Raw genomic sequence first — 15,070 nt, forward strand, 5'->3', positions numbered from 1 at the left:
AATTCAATGAATGACTATTACATTAACTAAGATTTTAAAAAGTAAACACATGATTTTTCAGATTTAATTCAGAGATCTGACTGGTCTGGTGGTACCAGTTGAGTTCATAATGTAATTCTGTCTGTGGAGTGTCACGTGATGAGTTAACACCTTCAAAAGCGCAATTAAGGCAAGTTGCTGGTTTTGTCCAATACCAATTTGAAAGTATTATTTCTTCTATTTCCCTTTCATTCCAGATCATAACCACACACTTTCCTTGTATTATCTCTGATTATTCTAACAATTACCTCATGTCTGTATCCTCGCATTACCAACCTTGATGCATTGGGGGAAGGTCTTCATGATTTGGAACATTTCTGTCTAATCTTCCTTTAACCTCTCTTCTTTACAGACTATGGCTCAAGCTTCACCATGCAGCTGATGCCTCTTACCCATGGAGGTGGTTTCCTATTTCACCTTAATGCACTCCCTTTAAGCTTTCACATTCTTATTGAGGTGTGGTGTTCAGGATTGAAAATACTATGATTACAAGGATCTAACCATTTTCAAAAAAAAAGTTGAGCATGTTTTCTTTGGGCTTGTATTCAGTTCCTCTATTGGTAAAGTCATTGTTTCGGTCTGCCTTTCAAAACACTCATATGTGTACATCTTCAAGTGCTTCTGTCTCATTTCATTTATATTGACTCATCTCCATCTTTTGTACAATGCACTGCTTCTTCAATACCTTGTGTAAACTTCATCTGTGATCTTTATTGCCCTTTAGTCAGCTAATGTCCTCCTGAATTCAGTTACTATCCTTGTCTTTTGTTTCCTCATAGAATCATAGAATGATTGCCGATTACAGCAATGGAGGAGGCTATTTAGTCTATTGAGGACCTTTTTGCAAGAGCAATTTAGCTAATTCCACTGCCTGTCCATTCCCATGGCTCTGAAAATTTTTATTTTCCCTTCTGACTTTAATCCAAGTTCCTACTGAAAATTACATTTAAATCTGCCTTCAACAAACTCTAAGTGATGAATTCCTGATCCTTAGCACTCATTACAGGAAACAGTTGTTCCTTATGTCATCTTTGGCTCTTTTTCCACATGCTTTAAATTTGTGTTCTCTAGTTCTTGTACTGTTGCCCAATGCAAACAGATTACTCATGATTTTGTATTCCTCCATTACACCTTCTGTCACCCTTCTCTTCTAAAAGGTGAATTGCTCTAGCTTCTCTCATTTGTCCATGTAGCTTTAGTCCTCAATGCAGGAGGCATCCATGTAAATATTTTCTGCAGTCTTTCTCTCTAAAGCCATCACGTTCCTTCCTGAAGTGTGCTGTGCTAACACAGGTTTGAGACAGGTTTGTGATGACATCCTTGCTTTTGTACTCAGTGCTGCTGTTCTTACATTCTGTATCTCCTTTCTCCAACCCACAAACATTTAAAACCTATGCTTGGTGTTGACCCACCACACTTTACTGTTTTACTTCAGCTTTGCTCCTACTATCTGCAGTTTGGAACAAAACAGCACAAGTCACAACTATACAACAAAAAGTAGTGGTTCCAGTACAGACTCCTGGAGAATAACTGAACCTTTCCTTTAAGTCTGAAAAGCATCCACTCATCACTGTTCTCTGCTTTCGGTTCCAGATTCAATTGTGTGTCCACCCAGCCACTGCCCGTTTATTACCTTGGGCTTCCATATTAATAACAAATTGCCATGTACACAAAATCAGCTACACTAACACTCAGCAAACATCCTTGTTACTTCATCAAATAACTCAATCACTTTAGTCAAATATGATTTGACTTGAACAAATACATGTTGGCTTTCATTTATTAGTTTCTACTTCATATTTACAGATCACCAAAATTACTGATCCAACTTAGCCTTTTTTTGGTCACTTTGTTTTGCTGCAGTATGTGGCAGAAACATAGAAAATAGAAGCAGGAGTAGGACATTCGGCCCTTTGAATTAGTTCAACATCCAAATCCATATCCTGTTCCTGCTTTATAAGAACATAAATCATAGGAGCAGAAATTAGGCTATTTGGCTTATCAAGTCTTCTCCACCATTCGGTCATGACTGACAGGTTTTTCAACCCCATTTTCCCGCTTTCTCCTGTCACCTTTGATCCCCTTGGCAATCAAGAACTTGGCTATCTCTGTTTTTCTCCCCATACTCTTTGAATTTTCTGACCTTAAGAACTGCATCTATGTCCTTCTTGAAAACAGTCAATATTTTGACTTCAACCAGTTTCTTGGGTAGAGAGTTAGATGAATTCATCACTGTCTGGTTGAAGAAATTTCTCCGTAGTCCTAAATGGCCTACATTGTGTCCTTAGACTGTGACCCCCTGGTTCTGATCTCCCTGGTCATCGGCAGCATCCTTCCTCCGTTTATGTGATATTTGGTGCAAGTTAATAAAGGCATTGGAAATATCAACTGTGGTTCAGTGCCACTATGCCACTTCTGCAGAGAAGCTCAAGGATGAAACTACACTTTAAGCACCTCATCCAGGCTGGTACTTCGATGCAATATGAAGGAAGTCACTGTCAGGTGCTGTCATTCAGACGAGGTGTGAAACCAAAGACCCCTTCTGTCCTCAAAGGTAGTTTACAAAAAACTCAGGAACAAGGTATTTGAAGTAGAGCAGGAATGGCAAAGCTACACCAATTGTTATCTCATGTAAACTGCATTTTTGTTTCAATTATACTCTTCAGTCTTTAACAATTTCTTGTCAGTTATAATTACAGCAGTCTTAGATTTTGAGTAGCAAATATTATACTGAAAAATGCCATATTTTCATCCAACTATTCAAGCATGTTAAAAAAAATGTATTCATATAATATCAGTGCCCGATGTTTCATTTGAATTCATAATTTCCATAACTAATGCGTATTATATATCAACATTTGTGATGGATGTTTTATTTTAGACAATGAAAATGAGTTTTTGGGTGGCAAGCTGAAGCTCGTTACCTGAGTTTCCATTCCTTCCATCCACAAGGAAAATGCACTATAACGCTGCATCTCTTTGTTTTTAGGCCGCAGGAGCTATCAGACCACTTGTTTCCACAGTCGTTGCAACCAACCCAGAAAGCTACCTTGATCATTCATTAGAACGTGCCAAATACAGGGCGAGTGAAATGCCTCAAGCCTTCACATTTGATGTCATTTACAGAGCTTATCAACAGGTAAAATTCTTAATTTCACTTTGCCCTTCCAGTGATTCTGATCTTCTATGTGAATACATCATGGGGTGGATGATTATGGTTATTATCAATTATTAGGTGTATATATTTTCGTTTGTCTCTTGGGACCATTTCTCTGTTAAGGGTGCTGAATAATTGCAAGTTATCATTGGCTTACACCAGCATGACTTGTACCAATACATTTGGTACCAATATATAAATTCATTGGAAAGGTTTCCCATTGCTTTGATTCCTTTGCCTCAGTCTTTTTCAGAGAAAAATATGTTTTAAAGCCTGTATGTGTTAGCTGGAATAGGAGGAGACACGTCAAGTATCAACACCACCATAGATTTGTTGTGCCAATGCCTTTTTCTGTTTTGTATATTTTATGTAATTCTATCCAGACGGTCTTGACTGAAGGCATTAAATCTTCTGCACAGAGGGAACCCTCTTTTTCTACAGCAGCACGGAAGACATGCCACAGCACTATCGAGACTGCATCTGGAGTTTAGTGGACAGGACTGGAGCCCTTGTTTAAGGAACAATACACTTGCCATAGAGAGAATGCAGCTGAGGTTCACCAGATTGATTCCTATGATGGTGGCATTGTCCCATGAGGAGAAATCAAGGATGCTGGGCCTGTTTTTAAGAATGAGTGGTGCCCTGATTGACTCTGAATGTAATCCTTAAAGGGATAAGCAAAGGTAGTTGCGGAAAGGATGTCTGACCTGGCTGTTGAGTCAAGAAACAGGGGACCTAATCTCAGAATAAAAGCCACGCCATGTAGAACTGAGATCAGGAGGAACACCTTCAGTCAGACTGTGGTAAATCCTAGGAATTCTGTACCCCACAGGGCTGTGGAAGCTAGGTCACTAAATAAGTTCAAGGCAAAGCTTGATGGATTTCTAATTACTAATGGTATCAATGGATGATGCAGGAATATGGCATTGAAATAGAGGATCAGCATTGATCTAGAATGTGGAGCAGGCTCAAATGGTGTACTTATGCTCCAGTATTCCAAATAGAAGGAGGAAGAGCCGAAAGTCAAAAGGGGGCAAAGTTTCCTGAAGACTGCCATCATAGTCTCATATTACGCAAACCTGGAGATTTGGAATAACCAAGTCTTCTGCCTCCTTCAGTTTCAATAGATCAGAATTTTCACAATTCCTTCAGTTTCTCATGGACCGTGATCACATTGCAGTCGGCCACAGAGTGTTGGAAGACCCTTTGCTCGGGTGCATGTCGGTTAGACCTAGGTCCCATGACTGAGTTAACGGTTCAGCTTTCAGAGTTTGAGGTCCTTAGAAGTATTGATTCCTGGAACTTCCTCAAGTACCCAAAAGATATTCACGGAGAGATATCTTTAACTATTTTTCTTTAATGGTTGTCATTTATCTCCTGAGAGCAAGAGAGGTAGCATTGTCTTCTTGTAAACCTTTCCATAACTGAACAACTCTAAAGTTTGTGGCAAAACAGAAGCTAAAAGTCCAGAAGCTATTGCTGGACAACTTTCAGCATTAGATCTCTTCCAAAATGTAGTCTATTTTTCTAGCAATAATAGGCTTTTATGCATTCCTTTATCTCCCTTTCAAAGGTTTTGTCCTAAGGTCACTTGGGTTTTTGCGAACAGCAGAAAATGTTCAGTTCTTTTGACCATTGCATTTCAGAGAGTTACACAGTAAATACATGATAATCATGGACTTGTTCAAATCTTCCAATTGCCAATTTTAGTAATCTATGTTTATGCATTCCCAGCATCATATTAAGATGTCCTGATCCAGTGTCTATGTCCATACTGCGTGACCAGGCTATCGTAGCTAGTTCTTGCCTGTCTTCCCGCATGTCGTCAGTCTGTTAAAGAACCTGACTTTATTGGGAAAATGTGTAGCTATATCATAGAGAACTACCTTGTGGGCCTTTGCTGCAGCTGGGCAAAGCAGTTGAAACCTGATATTAAGAAATAAAGAAGGAAGTGTGACTAAGGGATGGGGACTTGTATAGTGTATTTTATATCTTTTGAGCATCTCAAAATGTCTTCCAACCAAGAAAATATGTTTCAAGTGCTGTCATTTTATTATTGTGGCAAGCCTGACAGCCAGCTTATATACAGTAGAGTTTGCAAGTAGTAAATGGTTTGTGGCCAATTAGTTGTGCTGCTGAAGTATTTATTTCAATTTAAGAGCAGTCTTTGAGTGTCCCAGACAGAGCTAGCATACTTGTCCATCTCATGTTCTTCTGAGGAAATGCTGAACCTTTTCCTTGAACTGTCCAGTTCATATTGAGGGCAGCACATTGACCAGAGTACTGATAGAAATGTACAATCTTACAAAGACCCAACAAGAGTAGGTTGGCTTTTTGAAAGAGCTGTCAATTTAGCTCCATTCTCCAGCTTACTGCCCATAATAACACAATTAGTACTTTTCAAGTACATGTCCAACTGGCTTTCAAAAGCTCCTATTGAATCTGATTCTAACCTCCAGAGACTCATCATAAAATCCCTACAGTGTGGGAACAGACCCTTCGGCCCAATAAGTCCACAAGAGTAACCCACCCAGACAGTTCCTACCCTATTACTCTACATTTACCCCTGACTAATGCACCTAACCTACACATCCCTGAATACTATGGGCAATTTAGCATGGCCAATTCACCTAACCTGCACATCTTTGGACTGTGGGAGGAAACTGGAGCACCTGGAGGCAACCCACGCAGATATGGGGAGAACATCCTTGTTTTGATCTAAATAATACTGCCATATCATTGACATCCAGCGAAATAAGAAGATGGGCACTGATCAAAAATGCCTTATTTGAAAGACAAAGCTTTTGATAATGCAGTGATCCTTCCATACTGCTATGGATTGCCACCCTAGGTTATTTGTTAAAGCTTGGGGAACTGTGCTGTGAAGCCACAAAATTTACAAACTCCCCAAAATTTGATCCTTTCTAAATATTTAATTCTTATGTGATATGGCAAATTAATTTATTGTCCAGAAAAAAATAAACTTAGATTTTTATAGCAGCTTACACATTCCCACACAGCTTCTGCCTTAACCATGGCCGAAAACTACAAAGAATGCTTCTTCCTGAACTAGTGTGTTTTTTTTATCCATTTCAATGGTCATCTTTTTTTCCTGAGTAAGGCTGCTAGTCATTAAGGTCAGCTTGATACTATGGCAACATCCATTCCTAGCTGAGTTAAATCAACTGAAACTGATTACATGCAAGCCTCTTAGAGAGAGAGAGAGAAAGAGCAATTTTCTCACCAGTTTTCCATTGCCTTTATTTGAACCTTATATAATACATGGCAAAAATCATCCACCATTTTAAATTCAAAAGTTAAACATTATGATGCCATAGGGTTTTCATCACCTCAAGTCTTACCTGCAAAAGTGGAGCATTTTGAAAGACTAACTAGATTATGAAGATCAAAATTCCTGATTATTGAAAAATGAATTTTGACAAGTGATAATTAATTTTATTTTAAAAATAAACTGTGAGTTTAATATGCTAAAGTTACATGGCTGAATATTCTGAAACTGCCTGATGCAATAATGTATCAAACACACAATTTTAATATCTAAGTAACGCAATTGCAATATTTTAATCCTCCAGGCAATTTAACTATACATTTATATGAAGACATATTATATAAAGTATTATTCAGTGGTTATGGTCAGTCTGCAGCAGCTTCATATTGGATGTGAATTGAAGAGAATTGTGAAGCGGGCTATCATTTGTGTACTTTGCTGAGACCAAAAAGAGATTTAGCAAAAGGTGAAGCAATTGCTTTTTTTTTTGTCTGCCTGTGAATTTTGGAGATGAGGAAGACACTTTTGTTTGGCAAGATGGAGAGCGACAGATCAGATTTTGAGATTAGATAAATAATATGCCTTTTATTGTAAAGGTTGTGGCTCTATTACTTAAAGTAACTAAAACCTTTAGAGACCATAAAACATAACTGTCATTTTCTTGAATGATGGTTGAGATGTGTAGTAGTGACTTAAAGAAAAGTCTGTGGGTGTGGAAGAAATACAAAAAGAACTCTGGAAACATAGCTGCCTCTTAACAAGAGAGAGTATGTAATTTGTAGATCTAATTTCGGATAGAAATCCAGCTCCTGTGATTAATCATTAATCGTATATCCATTTTCCTTTTCTTGCCATAAAGAACAATGTTGATTTTGAATGACTTAACTGTTTATATATCTCCTGGAGCAAAGTGTGGTTTCTCCCCCTCAATTACAATCTATAACACAAGAACGATGAGCCCTGTACTTAGAATCCCTCAGGGTTGAGAGAGATGGATAACTGACCCATCCTCCTTTCCTTTCCTATCCAGCTTAGTGAAGCTTACTGCATGACTGGTAACCAAGAACTCAACTCAAAAATTCAGTTAACATTTCTATTTTCATCAGTTAACATGGTTAATCCTATTCTCATGATCAATAGGATAGAACTTTCAACAGGAAAAACAACAAAAGGAAGATAACTATCAGAATCTTAGCTAAGCTCAATGATATGAGCTGAAGTATGTGATTGATATTTGGAAATGAGGACGGTTGCATAGCATGATAGAAGGATATTTGAGTGAAAGTACAATTCACACTGATTTGAGGTCTGGAATTGTGAATGTCCACACTTTGTAACACTACAATATCTTCTGTCTGTTTACTGTATAATGACAGCCTGTTTGGCAGGAGTGCCTGCATTGCAAGGCCACAGTTGAGGAGAACAGTTCGCTCAGGTCTGGGGGAATTGAGATCATGCCTCTGAATGCAGTGAGTTTTCCTGAGCGATGATTTGAATTTATAAAATTCAACTTATGTGTGGTCTGATCATGTGCAGCATATTTACTTTCCTCAGGACCCATCAGTATCACTCAGTTGCAAAGTTGTTGGAGTGTATTTCTTTTCATTTAGCAGTTTCTCAGGCATTATTTTTCGCAATTGTTTCAGGACTATCGTTGGGAAGAATTTGAAAATCTTTATTGAAAAACATGTACCTGAGTGTTTTTTTATTAACAGAGAGGCTGACTGAGAGAGATGGAAAACCAATAAGCTTTGGAGAGAGGTTGGAATTTTCCAGCCCTTGATTTGGTGTACAGGGAAGCTCAGAAGGTGAGAGGGGTGAATTATGGAATGAAAAGTTCAATGTCTCCACACTAGTTGTGGAACTTTCCTACAAGTGGGAATGGTAGTGGTGCAGCTGCCCATTGAGTAGAGGTGGACAGCCAATTAATTCAATTTACTGATTCAATGACTGTGTTTTAAATTGCACCAAGTGTTTTACATATGTCAGTAAGTGTAGGGCTCTTATGGTGCAGTGGTAGTGTCCCTATGTCTGAACCAAAAGGGCTGGGTTCAAGTCCCACCCCTTCCAGAACATGAAACAATATCTCTGAACAGGTTGATAGAAAATAGATTTACAGAAAAGTAGACCCTGTTTGGTTTGCATTGTCCATAATGGGCCATGCTTGTAAATATTGAATTGGTTACACAGGGCAGCATGGTGGCTCAGTGGTTAACACTGCTGTCTCCCAGTGCCAGGGACCCAGGTTTGATTTCACCCTCGGGTGACTGTCTGTGTGGAGTTTGCACATCCTCCCAATGTCTGTGTGGGTTTCCTCCCACATTCCAAAAATGTGCAGGTGAGGTGGATTGGCCATGCTCAGTTGCCCATAGTGTCCAGGGATGTGCAAGCTAGGTGTGTTCGCAGTGGGGAATGCAGGGTGAGGGTAGGGGTCTGGGTCTGGATGTCCTGCTCTTCATAGGATTGGCATGGACTCGATGGGCTGAATGGTCTACTTCCATATTGCAAGGATCCTATGAAGGTGAGTTACTGGTGGTGGTTAGTAGTTGGGAAAAAACCCCACAAAATTAAAGGAGTCACGGTGATTTTGGTGGTGAGTAGGTCACTTCGTTGCGTGGGAAAACACTTCTGGGTAGATCATAAAAGAAGATAAAGCTGATCCAGGTCTTTACAGAGAGGTAGGCACCATGGGCAAGCATGGTGTTATGGTTACCTCCTGCTCTGCTAACCCCTCTCCTACCACCTCACCTTCCATGGTTTGCATTGCCCATAATGAACTTTGCATTAAACTTCTAATTGGCTGCACACTGGGGTTAGCAGTTAAAAACAAAAAAAATGCAATGATTTGGTGATGTGAACACTGTTCGGTTGTATGTGATAACACTTCCGAAGATAGACAAAAGGATAAAGCAGACCCATGGAGACATAGCACGTCGGTGTCCATCAGTGCTCTTGATGCCTTATGGGCACCCCAGGGGATACAGTTCTTTATTGCCTCTTCCAACTCCATTTTCATGTAGCTTTTTCCCCCTCTCCCTGCCTCTCCCTCACTTCTGATGGTTTGCATTGCCCATAATGGGCTTTGCTTGTGTATGTTTAATCAGCTACACAGGTGATTACTGTTGGTGGTTAGTACTTTAAAAAAGAGTTAATGGTGATTTTGGTGATGTTAAAGTCAATCAGTTGTGCGTGACAGCACTTCTGGGTGTAGAGAAAAATAAACCCGACCCATGTGTGTGGATTGTTGTCAATGGTGTGTTTCTCGGTTTGGAATATTATTTACCATTATTATAAAAAAAAAAGGCGACTTGTGATACTTGGATAATGTCCTTACCTCTGAGCCAGGAGGCCTGTATGGATTAAAAAGTAATAAAGCAGACTCAAAAATTGGCTACACGGGTGATTTACTGGTGCTGGTTAATAATTTTAAAAAGTCCCGGTGATTTGGTGATGGGGAGAAAAATGATTCGGTTCGTCTAAGTACAACGCAAATAGTGGCTCTTTTTGGTGTTCAATAATGAACAACGTTCCTTTCTAGTGAGGCTTCCTGAGTTATACAGAGGATCCCTCTGAAGCATATTCTCAACCCTCTCAGTAAGCACTTGCATTCACAAAATGTAGAGGAGAGAGCTTGTTTTGGAAGCCTTGTATAAATTTGATGTGGTCCACCCAATATTGCTGATTGACTGCAGCCAGTGCCTTGATGCTGTGGATGCCTGCCTGACAGGAGGCTAACGTTGGAGCATCTGTCCTGCCAATGGATTTGCAAGACTGAGAAGAGGCATTGCTGGTGTTATTTCTCTAGGGATTTCAGGTGTGTGCTGTATATTAGAAAAACCCTAGCTAACCTCAATGACATTATTTCAATGCATGGATAATGGTTTAAAGCCCCTAAATGTGAGCACATGCGAGTGACTTTTGTGTATTGCAGCTCAATGGTAGAGGTTGGTGTAGTCTTGGTCCTGGACAGGATGGAACAAAGGTCAAACAGTTTCCCAATAATCCTGTAAAGAAGCTCCACTCCCCCAGGGAGCTGCATGGATAAGTATAGGTGTTGCAGCGAGGAAGATGGAGAAAAATGTTGAACAATGACAAAGTCGTCTTGACTCTACTTTGTACATGTACTGCATTGTGGTGGATCCATTGGTGAACATCAAGGCTTACATGTCATTGGGAAGCTGTGGAGATTTTCTGAGGTTAGCCAGATTTGAGGAGGATGTTCCGTAATTCTCACAGGCTGACAGAGTCAGAGGCATTTGTAAGGTCAAAGAAGGCCATACAAATGGTGGCTACTGCTTTCTGCTGGGCTGTTGGAGATTGTAGATGGGATTAGGTGATGATCAGTCCAGCAGTTGTCAGCTCCTGTCATGGTGTGGGTAATTCTAACATGCTTCACGTCACTTGCTTGGATGATGTAAATGCCATTATCCAGAGTGAGGATGTTAGCATGAGGACTTGTATTTATCTCTCTGATGAAATAGGGTGTTTGTTAAGATCAGGTTGGGATCCACGTTTGTCACCGGGAGGTGGATCCCTTTGTTGTTTGCCTTCCCTATCTTTGCCATTCCCAATTTTCCAGAAGTATACATCCCTTCTCACTCTGAGATTGAAATCACTGAAGAGAATCAGCTTTTGTCCCTTTTGAGACCCTGAAAGCAATTGAGCAAGGCTGGTGTAGAATTCCTCTTTGGCCTCATCCATTGTTTCTCGGGCTAGGATATACACACTGAGATCTGTGATAAACTGCATTGGCATTAAGGAAGGCTGAAAGATCACAAGGTGTTCATTTGTCCCTTGGGAGCTCGCTGAGATTAACTAGTTAGTTGTTTTGATGGAGTCTGTTTTCTTTCTCAGATTTCCCTTTCCAGAAGAAGGTGCATCTGCCTCCTTGTTCTTTAAGCTGACCTTCTCTTTCCCACCATCTCTGACTCAGGGCAGTCATGTTAATGCCGTGGCACTGGAGTTCCTAGGTTACAATAGCGCTGCAATGTTTACATTTGTCACTGCAGGGAATGCCCATGAAGTTCCAAGTCCCAAACTTCATTTTCCGCAGATGAAAGATCCCTGTACGTAGGTTCTTTGATCATGAGTGGCTGGAGCACACTGACTACCCACGTAATCCTGGTAGAACAAGGTTTTGTTCAATGGCAGGCATGGCTGAAATGATTAGAGAGCAGCTCCACTACATTGGATGGGGACTAAGGGTATAAGTCATTACCCTTAATTCTACCCTTCTCCCATTCTAAGAGCTCACCATCCTGATGCTTGTACATCAATGCCATGGCAAATGGAATGTGAATATTAATTACCACTTATCAGCAGAAGCCTGGATGTTGTCTAAGTCTTGCTGCACATTGGCAAGGGTGGCTTCAGTATCCGAGGAGTCTCAAGTGGTGCTGAGCACTGTAATTATCGGTAAACTTTCCCATGCCTGATCTTTTTGATGGAGAGAAGGCTATTCTTTCTAACAGCTGAAGGTGTTTGGGCCTGGGCCACTACCTTAGGGAACATCTGTGGCAATGTAACATTCTAAGCTATTGGATATGTGTGGATTGGTTAGAGGGGAGAGACAAGATAGATACAGACACAGTGGGGTAGAAATTTATCTTGCGGTAATATAAATTGGCTAACTTGTTAAATGTTCATTCCAGTATTCAGTTCCATTGAGTTCATCTTCCTTCAACTCGCCTGTCTTGCTGTGTGTCCTTGGTGTTGAAAATATTTTAAAGTAATTCAGTACAGCACAGAGCTCTCAGTAAGATTTTTTTATTCATCGCTAAGATTTATTATTCATCCCTAATTTTCCTTGATGGTGGAGCTGTGAATTCATATCACACACAATCTTGGACTTAAAAAGAGCCATTAAATCCCATTTAATAAAGATTGATTTATACTTATACCGTTCCTATTTATTAGTTACTTTCATGTTTCCCTTCTATGATATGACTAAAAAAGCTATTTTGTAATAAAATAGCAACTATTCCAACTTACAATGCACAATGGGATTTAGAAAGATCATGAATAATTTATGGTAATTTCTGTCTGTGTTTCTGACACAGCCAGCAGGTTAGAAATATCTATTGTCATGTAGAAGACGGAAGATTGTACATTTCAACTTCACATGTGCGACATTACAATGCCTCAAGGCTGCTTAAAATATACTTTAATCTGTAACTAATAATTTTAAGGATCTGTGTGGTAAGATTCAGATTTCTATTTTTTTTGTTACAGTGCACAGATTATGATTTTGAGTATGGGACGGAATGTCTCCACTTAGCTCTGAAATACTGTGGCATTTCCGCCAGGCTTATTGATGGCCCACCTGATCTGTGGAAGGTAAGAGGGAATGGTTCAAGTTTAACTAGTATGCTCTCCTAAAAGTTTTTTTTTAATCATTAAAATAGGAGGGTTACCTTGACCCTCAACTTTATGACCAGAAACTTAATGCAAACAGAAAGTACCAGGAATACTCAACAGGTGGAGAGGGTGGAGGGCTAACAATTTCGGTTATGGCCTGAAAAGTTAACTCTCGAAACTTCATATTCAATAAAATTTACAAAGTAGCGTTAAAAAGGGTGCAGATTAATAATGTTAATTCCAGATTCTGTTGTGTTGTTTAGAATGTGAGCATGTTCTCATGACTTGTTTTAGAACAAATTCCATTTAGATATATAATGGACAGAAAAGGGAATTAAATGAGACATTTTATAAATTGTTGTATCAAGTACAAGAATTAAGAGGTAGTGTTGAACTACTGTTGCAACTGCAAGTATTGGGAATTCCATTATAGAAAGAACATGAAAGTCCTGGAGCATCCAAAATGGATTCACAAGGTTGATGCCAGGGATGGGAAACTAGTTTTAAGGAGATACTTGTGATATGGGACTTTGCCCACTAGAGCAGAAGATGCGAAGGGGAGATTTAATTTAGGTTCAGAAAGTATTGCAATATGAATTAATGAGGAACAAGTATTCATTGTGTTTGGGAAATGTTTATAGCCTGTCGATTAAAGACTACTAAGAAAAAAAAACATTAGGAAAGATCCATTTGCACATATTTTATTGGCATGGTTGATATGCAGACCCCTACACTTTGTGAGGGAAGAATATAAAAGCAATTGTATTGGGGAAAAAAATACAAAACTTTTTGGAAGAGAGCAGGACAGTCAGATTAGTTTTATGTTGCACTATTAATGTACCAGCAGGGGCACAATAAGACAGATGAGCTCTATTTATGGCTTCTGTTGTCACATAATTGTTTCTGAGAATTAAAACCCAGAAATATATGTCACATATTCAAATTTTATTTGTCAATAAAAACAATCGAGAAAATGTGTACGTTACTGAGATTGAGTGCTGCGGTTGAACCATTTTCTACTGTTACACACACAGAACCAGAGTCTTGCATACAAATGTTATTAAGACTTCAATACAGTTCAGTAGGAAATAACAATCTTAACCGAAATACATACTTTGTCCGTGTTAAGGTAATATAAGAATATGAATGTAGAAAATGTTTTTATTTAAGACATATACTAATTAAATGTGTTGAAATTTTTACTTTTTCATACTAAAAATTGACTTACATAGTAAACAAAGTATAATTGCAGCTGGGTCTGTCATTTTATACCCTATTACACTGGTGTTTACTTCCTTGCTGACGATGCATTTGTTGTAAATGTTGCAGGAATATACAATATGGAGCTATCATTACTTTCTTTTGTGGAGAGCATTGTGTGGGCACTTCGACAGAACTGAAAGATATTACAGACGAATTGTTTTTATAAAGGAGTAGAGCAAAGATAAGAAGTGAGAAAACATGGACAAAAAACACATCTTGGGGAATAACACAAAAGGCACAACAGCACTTTGCTCTCCCACCAATTCTCTTTTCCATTTGCTTTAATCATAATGAAAATTGTACTGGGTATATAAAGTGCTGCCAATGCTGAATTTTAGCACCAAAGAATCATTAGTGAAGTGGAGCTTCTTAGTTGGCTAAATGGCTTAAATAATATCAGTATGGGAAATAAGAAAAGTCAGACTGAAGGAAATTAAAAGTATTTATGGGACACCGACAACATGGACTGCATTTTTGCTGTCCAGCAAGAAACATGAATCAGGACTGTTTTCAGGTCTCAGGCTTTCAGGGTGAAATGTGGGAGTAACAAACCGAGAATACTGAATGCTAAAGGCTGTTAGGCTAGTTAATGCGGGACAAAAGCTCCTCACTGTGACCACGGCTAATGACATCATTGCAAAACCCCCAGACAGATGGAGAGGGCAGATACAATGCTGAGCATGCTGACAGATAGTTCTGAAGAAATCACACTGGACTTGAAATGTTAACACTGTTTATTTCTCCAAAGAAGAGAGGGTGGCATGGTGACTCAGTGGTTAGCGCTGCTGGCTCACAGCTCCAAGGACCCGGTTCCCTTGCACCCATGGGCGACTGTCTGTATGGACTTTACAGCTCTCTCCTTGTCTGCATGGATTCCCTCCGGGTGCTCCAGTTTCCTCTCATAGTCCAAAGATGAGCACATTAGGTGGATTGGCCATGCTAACTAGCCCATAGTGTCCAGGGAC

The 15,070-nt window shown here is 39.5% G+C and overlaps 1 protein-coding gene across 2 annotated transcripts in view; it reads left to right on the forward strand.

The window, feature by feature from the left end:
* The window catches only part of crppa (CDP-L-ribitol pyrophosphorylase A), a 259,642-nt gene that overhangs the window by 62,025 nt on the left and 182,547 nt on the right, over window positions 1-15,070 (forward strand). For both annotated transcript variants that reach the window (XM_043689823.2, XM_087987109.1), the window contains exons 3-4: window positions 3,029-3,178; window positions 12,717-12,821. In XM_043689823.2, the coding sequence (XP_043545758.1) occupies window positions 3,029-3,178; window positions 12,717-12,821 (255 nt within the window). The remainder of the gene's footprint in view (window positions 1-3,028; window positions 3,179-12,716; window positions 12,822-15,070) is intronic.

The sequence above is a fragment of the Chiloscyllium plagiosum genome, unplaced genomic scaffold, assembly GCF_037043375.1.
Source record: "Chiloscyllium plagiosum isolate Xiang-an unplaced genomic scaffold, Cpla_swu_hap1 HiC_scaffold_5, whole genome shotgun sequence".
Classification (NCBI taxonomy): Eukaryota; Metazoa; Chordata; class Chondrichthyes; order Orectolobiformes; family Hemiscylliidae; genus Chiloscyllium; species Chiloscyllium plagiosum.